The 17420-nt window shown below is 29.4% G+C and overlaps 1 protein-coding gene across 1 annotated transcript; it reads left to right on the forward strand.

Annotated features, from left to right (window-relative positions):
* The first annotated feature begins 273 nt into the window (after window positions 1-273).
* Window positions 274-4424, forward strand: LOC130809350 (14-3-3-like protein GF14 iota). The gene is made up of 7 exons (XM_057675082.1): window positions 274-685; window positions 2331-2637; window positions 3037-3124; window positions 3341-3450; window positions 3521-3669; window positions 3791-3837; window positions 4045-4424. The coding sequence occupies exons 1-7, from the start codon at window positions 613-615 to the stop codon at window positions 4054-4056; spliced, it is 786 nt and encodes a 261-aa protein (XP_057531065.1). The 5' UTR covers window positions 274-612; the 3' UTR covers window positions 4057-4424.
* Window positions 4425-17420: the final 12996 nt, after the last annotated feature.

Here is a 17420-nt window from a genome sequence, read left to right on the forward strand (position 1 = left end):
AATCCATAATTGAATATGACTTGTGTGACATTGATTAGACATATATACACACTTGAATTGACCTAAACTCCAACCCACGAAAAATAAATCATTTACATGACCTGATATGACCCAAAACTTACAAAATGCAACTTAAAACTTAATTGAATAACAACCTTAATTAAAATAAAGTGTAATCCAATGACACAACTTACTATATTTACATAAAAAAAAAACATCTATAAATTAATGTATACTATATTTGTCTCCTCAGTTTTCTTTTCCTTCCATTTTCTTGTCATAGGACTATATCTATTTTGAGGTAAAATGAAAAAAAATCCAATAAAATGAGAGGCATCTGATTTTGGCGCTACACTTTGGAAAACGGACAGATCTAAGAGTGTACTTCCACAATTTCCCCCAAAAATAAAGACCATTCACCATTCTTTCCATTTCCCTAATTTTAAACTCCCTTTTTCTGTCTCATCTTCCCTCATTTCTCTCTCATCCTTGATCTCTTTTACCCCCAAATTATATTTCTTCTTTCTTTGCAATTCATATCATCACAATTCACAATCCTTTCGATTTTTTCTTTTTTTTTGATTTCATATTTGTCTTTGAATTTCTCCAACAATGTCGACGGAAAAGGAGAGAGAGACTCAGGTTTACCTAGCCAAGCTCGCTGAACAAGCTGAACGCTATGAAGGTTATCTCATTCTTTTCTATTTTCTCATTTTGAAGTTCAGTTTTTTATGGAATCGATGTTTTTAGATATTTATCATTGATTGTTGTTCGATTTTGTTATTTCGTTTGATCCATGTTCTATTATTTGACTATCTCCAAAATTTCAGGATCGTTTTGTTTTCAACGATTGATGTTGGTTTTTCTTTTTTTCTTTTTTATTTTTGTCGCGATTGTAGACAAATTAGTCCCAAATTTAGGTTTTCATTCTAATTCACCCTATTTGAATAAACGCATAGTTTCAATCTAATTGATAACTTGGAAATGGATATGATTTCAGTTAAATTACGTTGGTGATTGTTTGATACTGCATCGAATCTAACTTGCATGCTGTATAACTTCGTTTTGTAATTTGTACGATAGTGAAAAATCGTCACCGTATATGATGATATTGTAATCATCGACTGTGAAATCTTTTGCGCTGACCATGTTTAAGGAAGGTGACTGAATTTTTGTATTATGTTTTGGACCAACGTTATTACAGTAATTGCATCTGTACTTTTTTCCCCCCTAAATCCGTGTGGTTTCAATCATAGCGGCTAAAATGTAGTAGAATATAAACTTGTGTTTAGAAAATTAAAGGTAAAAGTTTGAACCCTTAACCTTTTAGTTATTATTTGATTTTCAAAAATGTCATTATATAAATATTATATTAGAAAAAAAGTTCGAGGGTGACACCCCTCTAACTAAGCTCCGCCAATGGAAATGGATAGCATCCTTGTCTTCTTATTAAGAGTAGGCTGAGGGAAGGGGGCTAGGTGAGAATCGAATTTATGATCTTACCAGGGAAAAATGGTACTTGATCCAATCGATTATGTATAGAATCCTTACAGTTGTGCTGTAAAGCTTGGATTCCCTATTGTTTGTTGTGATTTCTACCCTAGAGAATGCTTTTGGTAGTAAAATACTTCCTCCGTTTCAAATTAGTCGCAACATTAGTTATATTTGCACTATTCACTCATCATCCTTATTTTGTAATTAATTCTTAATCTGTAAGTTAAAACATTAGTTATATTTGCACTATTCACTCATCATCCTTATTTTGTAATTAATTCTTAATCTGTAAGTTAAAACATAGTCAGGTGGGATCTTGTTTGATCTCTAAGCAAAGAATATTAATATCAAAATTTTATAATTTTTTATTATATATAATTAGAGATATTAAGGATTGATTAGTACATTGGACTCGTGAAAAAGCATATGTTGCAAGTAATTTGGAACGGAGGAAGTATGCGTTATGATATTTGGATTACAATAGCCCTTAGTTTTGTAGTAAATGTTGGAAGTTAAATGCGGCCTCTCACTGTATACCCCCCCAAATAAAGGAAAGGGATTCAAACAAAAATCACATGGTAGCCCTTAGTTTTGAAAGGCATGAGATACTCTCAGGAACAAAGGGTCCCTAGAGCCTAGGCTCTAGACTCCAACGCAACAGGTGAAAAGGGAACCAAAACGTAGAGAAGAGCAAACATACTTGGCGTGTGCTCATATCAAACAGGATCCTTTTTGTTCAATACTTCTATGTCATACATCTTAATCAATTGATTAATATCACAATAAAAGATCTACAAGACTAATATTTCTCTTAATGCTCTTTTTTTGTTATGCAGAAATGGTTGAGTGCATGAAGACAATAGCAAAATTAGATGTTGAGTTGACTGTGGAGGAAAGGAATCTCCTTTCTGTGGGTTACAAGAATGTCATTGGTGCTCGGAGAGCCTCTTGGCGTATTATGTCTTCAATTGAACAGAAGGAAGAATCAAAAGGAAATGAAAATAATGTCAAGCTCATCAAGGGTTACCGTCAGAAGGTGGAAGATGAGCTTACTAAAATATGTCAAGACATCTTGGCTATCATCGATGCACATCTAGTTCCTCATTCTGGCAGTGGAGAAGCCACCGTTTTCTACTACAAGATGTAAGTGAAGTTTCCCTATCAATATACTTTTTGATTCTGTATTCCTTGGCTAATTTTCAGGAATGAATCGTTTATTGAATACTTTTTCCCTAGACCTCTAATTTGTTCAGGATCTTCTTTGATTAAAGTGTCTTAAACTGAATTAGAAAGAAAGTATCTTGATGCATTTTTCAAATTTGTTATTGGTGTTTTCATCATGACCAAGATGTCTATGGGAGAGCAGACCTTTTTATGCTATTACCCAACCCATTTCATATCGGGCAGGGATGGGAGTAGCCGAGTAAGTAGTAACAAAGACTAATGCTGTGAACTTGGATTGGAACATAAGGATAGTTTGTTTTTGTGGAGTTCTTTCTTTTTTTTGATACTCTTGCTTATATTCTGATTCTAAAACCACAGGAAAGGTGACTACTTTCGCTATCTAGCTGAGTTTAAGTCGGATCAAGAAAGGAAGGAAGCTGCTGAGCAGTCACTCAAGGGCTATGAGGCACGTTAAATCTCCCCATCTAATGACTTACCACAATATAGCCATTTCATCCATCGGATGCTAACATTATTCTATATGTTGACCTTTTTGTGTGTTACTTCGGCAATTATCTTGTTTAGGTCACCGCTGCCGCAACAAAGTCATTTTTATCCATCTCATGATTTATTCATTATTTATTGCTTTTAATATGTGTTACTTTTGCAATATATTGTACAGGCTGCCTCTGCCACAGCAAATACAGATCTGCCTTCAACCCATCCTATCCGTCTCGGTCTTGCTTTGAACTTCTCTGTCTTCTACTATGAAATTATGAATTCTCCAGAAAGGTAGTTATACCAACTTCTTAACAGTCAAATTCTTTTACCTTAGAAACTGAAACTGTCCTTTGCATAACAGGGCATGCCATTTGGCCAAGCAAGCATTTGATGAAGCCATTGCAGAGTTGGACACTTTGAGTGAGGAGTCATACAAAGATAGCACCTTAATCATGCAACTGTTGAGAGACAATCTCACTCTATGGACCTCTGATTTGCCCGAAGATGGAGGTAAATGCCCCAACACAACTAATAATGTTGTATATACTCGATGTGTATACTTTACCACCTCATTCCCCTTTGCATTCTTTCTCGATCCCTTGAATTTAACTATACTTATATGTTATTACAGCTGATGAGAATATTAAGACTGAGGAATTGAAACCTGCAGAGGCTGAAGTAAGTTACTGAACTTTAGAGGGATCCTTAATCTGTCTTTGATTCAAAAACTTTTGCAGTACTTTTGTTTTATCTATGCCAAAAGTAATTAAATAGTTATATTATAACAAAAAACTTGTATATGCATGTCCGTCTTGGATACACGTCCAAGCGTCGTACCCATGTCCAAGTGCCGAGAGTTCATCCGACTGTTATTTCTTCTTTCAGGGGCAGCAGTGATCATACCGCCTCCTTTGGCAAGGCTTCCATAAACGATGTGTCGTGGATCCCTTTGTTAAAAACAATGATTGTAGCAGGGATGTTCAAATTATTGTAGCCGGAATTTTGTGCTGGATGTATAAGCTGTAAGCTATTAAGCTAGAAGAGAATTGTTAAAAAGCTTTCATGTCTGTTTCCATCTTTTATCTTGTTTTTTGCTCGGTTTTTATGTAGAATATTAACAGCAATTTAATATTGTTTCTTTTGTAAAACTGTAGACTCTTTTATTATATTGTAAGTTTGTAACCATACATAGATACCAACCTATGCACTCTTCTATAATTTTGTGCATTAATTAATATTAATTTATCATAATGATTGTTAATTATTACTAGATGGTTGGTGAGAATGTGCATCAACCAAAGTGTAATAGATGAAAAATACTACTAATTGAGATATTTTTTCACAAAATATTATAATTAAATGTGAATATTTCAGAATGGAGAATGGTGGCAAGATGTGCGTCACCGGATGAAGAGAACTAGAGAAGGGCTTCATATATTTTTACCAGATTTTGAAGCAATAAAGTGTATTGAATTAAGTGCTTCAAATTCTTAGTGTTAATGTTAAGTTTGTACTTTCTATTTTTCTAGTGTTAAGAATAATTGTAAATTAATATTAGTGGACATGTTCCCCACTAATTTAGTTTGTTGTACGCTTGGCAATAGAATTGTCATCGGAGTGGCATTGTTCACCACTAACGGGTGTATTTCTTTGTTTTAACAAGTTTTGTATGAGACCGTCTCATCGTGAAACAGGTTTATATAAGCAATTTAAAGTTAAATTTACATAGCAATTAACTGAATGAAAACAGTGTTTTTCAATAAAATTTAAAATTTGATCGGGACATATTAAGCCGTCTCATCGTGAGACGATCTTATTAAAGAATTTGTCTAGTTTTAGGAGTAGTTTTTACTTGTAAGCCTATAATATACATAAATTTTTTGTATGAGATGGTCTTATCCTGAGACATGCTTCATACTTGAGTTAAATAACTTAATAATAGAAATTTTTAGCTTATATACTTTTTATTTTGAGGTCGTCTAACCGTGAGATAGTTTGATAGAAGAGCAAGTGTATCATATATAGATTGTTGTTAGGTTTGTTTTAATGGATCAATGCAAACTTAGTTTCCTTCGTTTATATTTACTCTTTGTTTGCAACTAATCCTAACAAAATTCTTATGATGTACTCCTATCCTATTTTAAAACACTTAACATATTGACAATCACTATAAATCTATAACAAATAAAAACAAATACGTGATATGATTTCATTCGTGAGTGTATATTTTTCTTTTAAGTTTTTTTTTAAAAAAAAAATTAAAAAGTTTTATATACTTCTTCCATTCCATTATACTTAGCTATATTTGACTTTTTACCTAATTCAATGTATTATTTTGATCATTTATATATTAAACTATACACATCTAAAAATTATAAAAAGTTAATATTTTGAAAGTATACGATTAGACGATTCAAATAAGATCCTACTTGACTATATTTTTTCTTAAATATTAGCCGCAATATATAAAATAAGTTTGAACGATAAATCGTGTCAAAAATCGTTATGTAGTGAGTAATTCAGAACGGAGAAATTAATATGCAAAGTTGTCCCATTTACTTTTGAGACACTATTCATCTATCAATCTTAAATTGCATTTTATTATTAATCTATAAGTTAAAACATAATCATGTGGGATCTTATTTGATTCGTTTTGATGTAAAGATTATTAATATCAACTTTTTATAATTTTTAATTGTACATAACTCGATATATTAAGGATTGAATAAATGCATTGGATAAAGTGCATAAAGTAAATGGGACACTTAAGATAAATAGGAGGGAGTACTAGAATTCGTTATATCAGGTCACCTATTTCAATCAAATGTTTTATTTAAATCATTTGGTTTTAGACACTTATCGTTCACTATTTTAATCAAAAACATTTCTAGTTGTGTTAATATAAGAATCGTAAAAAGTTAATGTAATAAAACTTGTATAGAGATATATTAATAAAATTTCACTTAATTATATTTTAACTTAAAAATTAAAAATAAAATGTAAATTAAAAATAATTTTGAACAATGCCACAATAATATGACAAAAATATTACTTTTGATTAGTCAATGTCATGTAAGCACCCTGATTCAGTATATTGGATTCTTAAACTTCGTCACCCTTTTCATTTTATCACCACCTCTATTTTAATAAAATGATGAAAATGCTCCTGGACTTAAAACTTCTATAAAACACTCCAATCACATTGATCAACACTTTTATCACTCTAAAAAGACAAAATCAAAACCTAAAATTTGTAGAGCTAAAGCTAAGAAATTCAAAACGCCAAAAACAATATAAGGTAATGTGTAGTCGAATTTCTCGTCATAAATTTAAATAAAAAAAATTCACGCGATTGAACCACGGTCCAATCGCACGTTTTGAGTGACTCACCTATGGTGCAGTTGCGTGCGACCACCCTTCTTTTTTATAATTTATAATATTTGCGTTTTATGTTTTTTTTTTGAGGAAATGATTTTTATATTACCCAAGCAAAAAATGGGGAGACAAGGGACCAAAGGCCCCTAGTGTTCCAGTTTACCTCCCCATGTTTGCATCAGTGTGAACACAGAACCCACCTTCTAGGAAGGGTTTCAAAGTGTCACTTTCCATGTGCAAGAGAGGTAAGCGGGAAACCTCAAAAAAAGCTATACATAACGGCAAGCCAGTAAGCGAAACTATCTATGTCAGGAGGACATGCCCAACTTGACAAGACAAGACCAAGAGTCAAAGACAAATACACCCATGCCTAAAAACATCCTAGCCCTAAGAAAAAGTGAGGCCTAAGCCAAGGAGTTGAGCATCAGGCTTAAGAGCTGAAGACGTACCAAGGATACAAGAAACAAAGAGGGTAAACACAAGCTGTAGGAGCTTCACGCTATGACGGCTCTCAAGGACTCTTGAAATTTGAGTTTGATCTCCGAGGCGTCGATTACATTGTGCACTACCATCTTCACCATTGGAACTTTGTGGTTCCACACGGCATCATTTATTGCGCTCCAGATTGCATAGATGAGGTGGCACATAGTGGCCTCAAACTGTTTCCTTTTATGGCGCCCAACTGATTCCTCTTAAGGGCATCATTTATGTTATTAATTAATAATAATTAATATTTATGTTATTAAACTATGTTTGTTGATAATGATTAGTTTAATATTGTTGTAGTTAATAATAATTATTGATTATGTTAATAAATTATGTTTGTTAATAAATTATTATTATTATTATTATAATCATTTTTTTTGAAAATAAATTATAAGGATAATAATAATAAAATTAAAATAATAATTATTAGATGATATAAAATATTAATTAAATGTTTATTAATTTAATAGTTATTGTTTTTGAAATGTTTATTAGTTTATATTGTTATATGTTTATTAAATTAATCGTTTGCCAATCGTGAATTACTATGTTAATTAATTATTGTCTTTTATTCATGTAGTTAACTTAACGTAATGTTTTATTATTTTAATTTATTATTAATAATTAATTAAATTGTCAAAATTGTAGTAAATAGCTAGTAACCAAGGAAGAGGAAAGGGTTTTTTTAGACACTTGTTGAGCGAAAATAGTTCTAGGCCTACCTTACTCAGAGGGGACCCTCATGAGATGGGGGTTACGGGTTCTGCTAGGCGGCTAGGTAAGAATAGGCGGCCAGACACAGTGAGGTCCAACGTTCGAGTACGCTGCACCAAGTGCGTACTCGCTTTGATGACCAGACTAGCCTCCAGAGTAGTTGGGGGGTTCCAATGATGATGATGATGATAATGAGTACGAAGCCTCTGTTTGTCACCTAACCACCTCATCTTGCATCAAATAAAACGCAGCCAAGAAGTTCTGATTGGTTGGCATCATTCCAATTATTTCACATAGCAGCCACTTTTGTTTGTTTGTTTTGTATGTTGTATCTATCAACACAACATAGGGCCACATATGTATCATTTGGATGGATGTAGGATTTACAATTAATAATCTACTCAATTCCCCTTCACTATCCAAGTCTGTCCAAACCACGTAGTTATGATTTGTGGCCATATAAAGATAGTGTTGAAGGGGAGTCCTACCCTCCATCTCTTCTCTCCTTATTGATTGTCTAACATTATAAATTTTTATACTAACAAAAAAATCAGGGAAATTTTGTCTAATTGAGGTCATAATAAACGCAGGTTGCTTGCAGGCTGTACTAAGCTCTCATATGTGCTGTCGAATATCTACATTCAACATATTTGCCCTTAAATGACCATCTTTGTACACTAAGAACGGGTGGTTATGTCTTCCTTTTTCACCAGGACACACCTTCACCGTCCAAGGTTTTTCCCCTGGCTTTCGACTACTACATACAATCATAAATTTACATCTACATGTTCTACTTTTAGAACCAAGTCGGGTAGCATTATCTAAGTTATGCAAATCACCTCTAATATTACCATATCGATAACATCTTAAATACAAACTAACTCTAAAACATCTTAAATGCAAATTACCCCTGGCTTAAGAAGCACATGTAAATTGAAAACCTATTCCTATTGCTATCTCATTGGCCCAAACATGTAATTCATCTATAAAATCAAATTTCCTATCCGTAACAAATCTACTAGAATAATCTACATTTTCCCCTAAGTTTTCAAAGTTCTGCAAATGTAAAATATTTTTTTAATCAGTAATAAATATTATTTAAAACATAAAGTAAAACAAAGATTAGGTAAATAAAATAATGTACGAATAAACATTAATAATAAAAAAAAATTCAATATTAAATAAACAATAATTCACTCTAAAATTTGAAGTAAATTAAAATATACATTAAATAAAATAATTTAAATAATAATAATATATAAAATAATTTAAATAAATTAGTACAACATACATTATAAATTAAATAAATTACTACAACAAACATTATAAGTTACTAAACCTTAAATCATAAATTAAATAAATTAGTACAACATAAATTATAAGATACTACAATAATTTACATAAAAATTAAAAATAATTTTAAAAATAAAAATGTAAATTATAAAATAAAATAATCAACAACAACATATATTAAATAATAATAAAATAAAAAATAATTTAAACAAAAGAAGAAAAATGCAAATTCATTATAAAGGGGCAGCAATGCAAATTCATTATATAAGGGGTAGCAATAAAATGAAATTACATCGAATTGTTGTTTGGAATTTCATTTCTAAGTTTTAGCTACACAATTTTTACGTTTTGATTTAATACTTTTAGAGTGATAAAAGTGTTATTGAGTGAGATTGAAGTGTGTTACACAAATTTAAGTCCAAGGGCATTTTTGTCATTTCATTAAAATAGGGGTGAGAATAAAATGAAAAGAGTGGCGAAGTTTAATAATACCCTTACTAACTACGTGATGTCTCCTATAATAATTGAGATTATCGTAATGTAAATTTCATCAGTAAGAATAATGTTAAAATTCTGCTTCAACGTACTTCGAGAGAGTCTCGTGACACATGTACAACAAGTTCATTTTTAAAATATATATTATATATTTTTTTTATTATACTTGCAACGAATAGTGACATGTTTACATATAATATGTTATAATCAGTTGCGAGTGTTTCAAAACAAAGATAATATACCAAAAAAAATTCAAGTTACTAATATATCGTTTCATAATAAGCCGAATAATCATCTTTACATGCAAACTAAACCAATACAACTATTTTTTACATATTTCATATTAATTAATTTAATATTAATAAAATTTTTAATCAATTGAGCTGGACCCTACAATTCATTCATGATATTATTGCAAGTTAAATCTTTCAAACCCAAGTGGGAAAATTCGTGTAACATGTGTTCTTTGGCGCTCATCACGTTTTCCACCATTGGTTCCCTGTCAGTTTGTACGTCATCTGACCATCACTCTTGAATATAGACTTATAATCACATAATAGAATTTTGGATACTCTCCTCATTCTTCTATTTAACTTGAAAAGCTCTTCCATTAACAACTTAAATATACTTTCTCCTTATTAAAATGTTTACACCAAACATATTTTTACACAATTTAATGTGTTTGTCCGATTATTTATATCTAGAGTTATACATAACTAAAAATTATAAAAATTTAATATTAAAAAATATGCGACGAGACAAATAAAACAAGATCCCATATGTTTTTTCTCGTTAATAGTTGAAATACGTAAATTGCCATAAAATAATAAATAGTGTAAAAGTTAATTTGATACAAATAATATGAAACGGAAGAAGGAATAATTTCTTAGCCGGAGAAATGCTTCCTTAGTCCCATGAAATTGATATAAATACAAATGGCATAAAGATTAAGAAAATAATAAAAATATTAAACTTTTGATACTCAAATTGAAAAAGTTGCAAATTCACATAAACATAGACAACATATAGACTCACGCTCATAACATCCTTCGTGCAACATACAAGTACTTGATTCATTCCATAAAATTCGTAAGAATTTATTTTGGAAAAATAGTTCAAAATAATCCTACTTATTATTCATCTATTGTGAATAATTTCTATTATTGGTTATCTCTAAATAATTTAAACTTTGTATATTATTTGCTGACGGCTTTCCTTTTTATATCTTAACTGGCTCCTGTAGGTACCTACTAGTTTCTTCCCCCTTATGCTTCTTCGTTGGTCTTATCCTACTCCTCTTTGATGGTAGGTACCTCTAATAGCCGGTTAAAATGTGAAAATAGGTGCTATCAGCAAATAATATACAAAGGTTGAATTATTTAAAAATAATCAATAGTAAGAATTATTTACAGCAGATGGACAAAAAGTAGGATTATTCAGAATAATTTTTCGTTTACTTTTAAATTTATATTGAAAATTTTTGCTAGCTACATATTCTATTTTGAAAATAGTCTCATACTAGATCTTTAATATTCATCCACTAATTTATTACTTCATATATTTTCAATTATAAATTTTAAATATTGTCTTATTCTACCTAAAATAAACTACAATATTAATAAAGTAAAAAAAAAATATACTTATTGCTGGTTTTATAAGAATAAGTATTTGAATTTTTAGCTAAGATCGTACGTAGTAGTTATACCCTAAAATTTTGTCTCGTAAGTCGTAACCCAAAAAACAAAAAAAATCTGGTAAAAACCAATTGTATGCAGCAACTATCCATTTGTTCTTTCCAAAATTAAAATACCCATTGAATCATATACAACCATAACGACATAGACTTAATTCTTAAAGCATAGGGTTCAACTTTATGAATCAATATATGGTTGTTTGCATGGATGTCTTTTCCATTTATTTTGATTTTTTACGATCTATAAGGCTATATCCTTAAAACATTTTCCAGTTATGCACTCTAAGTCATCTTTCTCATAAATGTTGCTAAATATTCCACTTAAAATAAAGGATGAATGAGATATGAAACGTAACATTTTATGTCAAGTTAGCTTTTGACACCATGTCATAAAATCAACTCAACCAAATAACAGTCACATATAGATTTGATCAACGCTATTTTAATGTACACCAACCTAATAATATATAATATTTCTCAATGATTGTATTTAATTGTACTTGTTAAATAAGACTACTTGCTATTTTAAAACTGTTTAAAATTAATGTACACTAAAACAACATGAATCAAATTTATATAAAATTTTCTCTTCAACCAATGCTTAATCTGATGTTTGAAGCTAAAAAACGTATTTGAAAAGAGGCCAAAATAATACTCCGTACATAAAATTTGTGATTCACGGGGCTACAAGCCTACAACCACAAGAAACTTTGTTTGACCTAATTTTCCGAAGACTTAGTAAGCGTAATAAAGCTGTCAGATTAAATTGACGTATCAATTACCTAAGTAATGCCAACCAATTTCTAATTCATGAAATTAAAAACTAGATTGATAAAATTCATGGATTAATTTCGTTCCATTCTTTTCTGTTATCTTATTCTGATCTATCAGATTATGCGAAAGATTTTTTCTACTTAGAACTTTCTTTTATCGCTTTAATGGGTTTCTCCTATTAGCCCGACCTGTATCACAACCCACTAAATCAACTAATTTATATCGGAAAATTTTAAATACCGTGCAGGGAAGGCAAGGCCAGGCTGAATCGAAGGTAGTAGGGCCGTCAAAGTGACCGGATATTTTTCGCAGCTTCAAATGTCAATAGGAGTAAAATTCAAGAGTACTCTTATTCAAATTTGAAAGAAACCTTAGTATTAGATCCTCTCTATTGTTTTCCTTTATTATCATTTATGCTGATATTTTGACACTTATTTTAGAATAAAAATTAAAATTTTAAAATCTCTCTATTTTCCACCATCAAGTAATTCTAATCATTAGATTCAGTAATAAAGATACATTTTAAGTAATAGAGAGGATCCTAACATGTTATTAAGTGCTAGCTCTTCTGTTACTTTTAATTAGCATCGTTCATTTTATGGTGAAAATTAGTAAAAAAAAAAATTAATTGAAAAATCGAACAAAAACAAATTAGATAATAGAAATGATCAGTTAAAATGAAAAGAGAATAAATCTATGTTTTTGAGTGAAAATTAACAAAAAGGAGATTTGAATTGAAAATCAGACAAAAAAAACAACTTAAATAATAAAAATAACCGGTTAAAATAAAAAGAAAACAAATTTGTATTTTTGGGTGAAAATTAACAAAAGAAAGAAGATTTGAATTGAAAAACCAGGTAAAAAACAAGTTAGATAATAATAGAGATGATAATAGGTTAAAAAAAAAATAATAAGTTTGTATTTTTAGGTGATAATTAGCAAAAAGGAGATTTGACTTGAAAAAATCAGATAAAAAACAAGTTAAGTAATAGAAATGATTGGTTAAAAGAAAAAAAAATAAGTCTCCGACTGCAAAATTAGCTAGGCGAACTAAAATAAAGGTCGGTAGTACTAATTAAGAACCGTATTTTTCATTGGATGGTTAATAAATATATCTGGCATGTTTAATGGTCAATGACCAATTCCTTTTAAGCAAGTATTTAGTGCAAATATTCTTCCTCGGTTTTATTATACTTGTTACGTTTTATTACACTTGTTACGTTTGACTTTTTATATAAATTAATATATTATTTTGATCACTTATACATTGAACTATACACATTTAAAAATTATAAAAAGTTAATATTATGAAACTATGCGATAAGACAATTCAAACAAAATTTCATTTGACTGTGTTTTTTCTTACATATTAGACACAATCACACAATGTATAAAATACATTAACTACTATCAAAAATCATTATATAGCAAGTATTTCAAATAAAACTTTGATTCATATCTCGTCGTATGTGTTCGATCAACCAAATAAAAGTTGTCACTTGCTCTTTTGCAACGTGGAAGAATATTATCCACCAGCTTCCAATAATAGATAGATACTTTGTTCGTAATAAGATGAAAAAAAATTTCACAAAACTTTGTGTAAGGTAGTGTCATCCGTGCCACGAAAAAATTATATATTTGTCAAATTTAAATATTAAAATATTATTTTAAAATTTAAAAAATCAAATTTGACACTTTAAAAACAACAATGCCACCACTTAAAATATCAATGCGAACTCTGAAAACCCTACTCTAACCCTTAATTTTATATTTTACTTATCAACTCTAACTGTGAAATATTAATTTTAAGATTTAGAATGTATGTTCCAATTGTTTTAAGTTTGTCAAATTCAAGACAAAATACCTATTTCAGGGTTCAAAATGTCCAATTCAAGCCTTAAAACGTCAACTTTAAAATTATGGATTGAATATATGTGGCCGTCTATATTTGCTGTTTTTTTAAGGAGTAGTAAGATAATTTTAAGATACCCGTTAGTTGTCTAAGTAGTGATATCTATAGATCGGATAGCTCTGTATAATTGTAATTGTTAAATATTTAGTAGCCTACTAAGCTAATAAGGTGTGCTATTAATATGATTTTGTTCAATCTAATGCTTAGCTTTCCTTTCCTTTCAAAAAAAAAAAATGATTTGATTAGTAGTGAATCCAAACGTTATATTAAGTAGATTCAAAAAGTTAATAATAAAGTCAATATTGTACGATCAAAATTTCTACATTAGTAATGTACATCATTTGATTTCTCATTTTAAGGAAAATTTATATAAATAAAAAGAATGCAGATATAAAACTAAGAAATAACAAATAGTTATTATTCAACGACTTAAATCTAGGCTAAAATTCATTTTTGAAAAGTAGTCATTTATATTTACTGATTCTAATTCAAATTGATTGATAATGTCAGTATAACTATATACTACTTTCAATAATAGATAATTTTGTCAGTTATCAATATATGAAGTGGGTTCAATATATACAATCGTTTTATTTTATTTTTTATTTATTACAATTATCTAACAAATATACCTAAATTTTTAAAAGTCCAAATATTCAAGTGGGAACAACCCATAGACTACTACGGGCTTGCGCCCCCTACCGATAGATTGTTAGAATATAATTTGTTTAGAAAAGTATAGAGAATATTCTACACAGTGACTTTTGATTTTGACGTTTAGTAATAGTTACATGCACCACTAAATACGACTTAAAATTCTATTAAACCAAATATTGACATTTTCAATAAAGTAGCTTGCTATGTTTGCAAGAAAAGGAAGTTTTTTTTAATTTTATATTATCTCGGCTACATTCACACGAGTTAGCGGCTATAAAATTTCTTTTTAATAATGACCTGCCAATAAGATTTCAAATCGACAGGTTGAATATTTTTAAACACTCCTACTTACTATATACTAAAGCCAATTAATTTAACTGAGACATGTCACTCTCTCTTTTGCTTTTCTGCCAAAAATTATACGATAAAAAAAAGAAAAATTTGCTTATTACACATAAAAATATCTCCATAAAAGATTTATTTCGGGTTTTATTTTCTATTCTTTCGATGTAATCTTCTTATATATTTCACAATTATAAGAATAAAGTAAATTAAATTTTAACGGTAACGAGTTTTATCACGTACGATGTCATCGTGTGACGTTTCTTTTCTGTTTTAACAATATCATAATAATTACTTAATTAATTAATTAATTTAAAAAAAATAATTAGGGAAATTGAGGGGGTGGCCGGTTGGTGGAGGCATGGGAGGAGTCTTGTAACTCCTCTCATAATTGTGTATTATGGCACAATTATGACCATTATCTTAAGTGCCTATTAATCCTTAAACTCCTTTGATTCCATCACCATTTTAAACTTCAAGTAAAACACAAAGAAAAATTCAGAAATTTCTTTCTCCCTTTTTGCTCTTTGGGTTTCGGCACATTCAAAAGAAAAAAAAATTCTTGTTGATTTAATCCAATCTTTTGATCAAAGGGTAAGTTTAATTGAATTGTTAATTATAGATTTTATATACAAGATTTCTAAAATGAATTATATTTTTATGTATAATGATATCCTATGACTTATAGGAGGATTGAATATTTTTCTTTTATATATAAAAAAAATTTCTCTAATAATCCTTTAATAAACTATAATTTGTTAAAAGGATTAAGAAAAGAACTTCATGATCAATATTCTTTAACAAAATTTAAGTTTGTTATAAGAATTAAGAATTTAAAGTTATATTGAAATTTAAATAAATTTCTTATGGTCTATTTTCTCTAACAAAATTTCAATTTGTTAGATGAAATTTAAATGGTATGGATCAAGGAATGTAATCATCCAAGAGTTTATAAATCCTTTAGCAAAATTTGATTTGTTTGAAGGATTGTGTTATATATATATATATATATATATATATATATATATATATATATATATATATATATATATATATATATATATATATATATATATATATATATACATATATATATATATATATACATATATATATATATATATACATATATATATATATATATATATATATATGTCTTGATTTAAAATGGTGAATTGGTTTTGTAATTCTCTACAAAATTTAATTTGTTAAGAGAATTAAGTATTTAATTTAGTTATCATAATTTATGAAATTGTAAGTCTCTTGAAGGATTTTGTGAATGTGACCTTGCTAGAGTTATTTTGGTTATGAGATTTAAAAAGGGTTGATAATGTATATATAAAATAATAATAATAATAATAATAATGAAATTAATATATATATATATATATATATATATATATATATATATATATATATATATATATATATATATATATATATATATATATGTATTCGAGCAGCAACTGTTCTGTCTCGGTAAAGGAGCCGATCCGGAAATGTTAGTCATGTTCCGTTGTTTTATGTACCGATGCGTTAAAAACTCGTTAAACGCTTAAAATAATTAAAAATAATAATTAGATGTTAGAAATTATGAAATTTGGTACCCAAGGTAATTGACGCGTTACGAACGCAGCGGCGAAGTTAGATTTTTCGTTTGAATTTTCTAAACTGTCCAAATCGATCATTTAAGTTTCTGGTTAAAGTTTACAAATTGGAACTATTAGAAATTTGATGAAAACATTTAAAATTATCAAATCCTAGTGATGTCTTAGTAGTATGGAGTGGATTAAATGTGTAAACACGTTCTAATACGTGATTGTTTTGTGTGTGTGTGATATTTAGGACCTCGATTCATAAGAGGGCGAAATTTCTATCATGGTCAAATATAGTTTGGTTGCAGCGCTTAAAGGTATACGCTTAGACCATACTGTTTATGTGGTTGTGCAAGTAGTGTTGTTTCATTCCTAATCGAGGCATTGTAATCACATAAGGATTAGACACTTCAAATTATTTGAAAGAAATTAATTGGAAATTGAGAATTTATGTGTTTGACACCCAAAGGGGTTGATGTTTGGTTGTATTATGTTACCCAAAGGGGTTAACGTATTGGTTTGGATTATTATAATTATTGTTCCCATGACAGTTTTGGATCATTACAGTCACCATGGGGGAGTGCATACTTTAGCCTTTGACGACCCGAACAGGACGGGCAACGTCTTAGGTCGGTGGTTGCCTTGGGATTAGCTCTCCCAAGTGTATTCCTCCAAAAAGATTTGGATTTATACTTGAACGACCCGAACAGGACGGGCAACGTTACAAGTTGGAAGTATCTAATAATGAATGATTTATAGTTGAACGACCCGAACAGGACGGGCAACGTTACAAGTTTGTATTAACTAATAATGAATGTACTAGAGCCTATGCATTCTAGGATAAACATATTGCTTGTGTTCAACCTGATTGATATTTGTATGAAGTCTCTGACGTGTATTGGTTTGTTTCTTTGGAACCTACTGT

This window comes from Amaranthus tricolor, chromosome 3 (genome assembly GCF_026212465.1).
Source record: "Amaranthus tricolor cultivar Red isolate AtriRed21 chromosome 3, ASM2621246v1, whole genome shotgun sequence".
Lineage (NCBI taxonomy): Eukaryota > Viridiplantae > Streptophyta > Magnoliopsida > Caryophyllales > Amaranthaceae > Amaranthus > Amaranthus tricolor.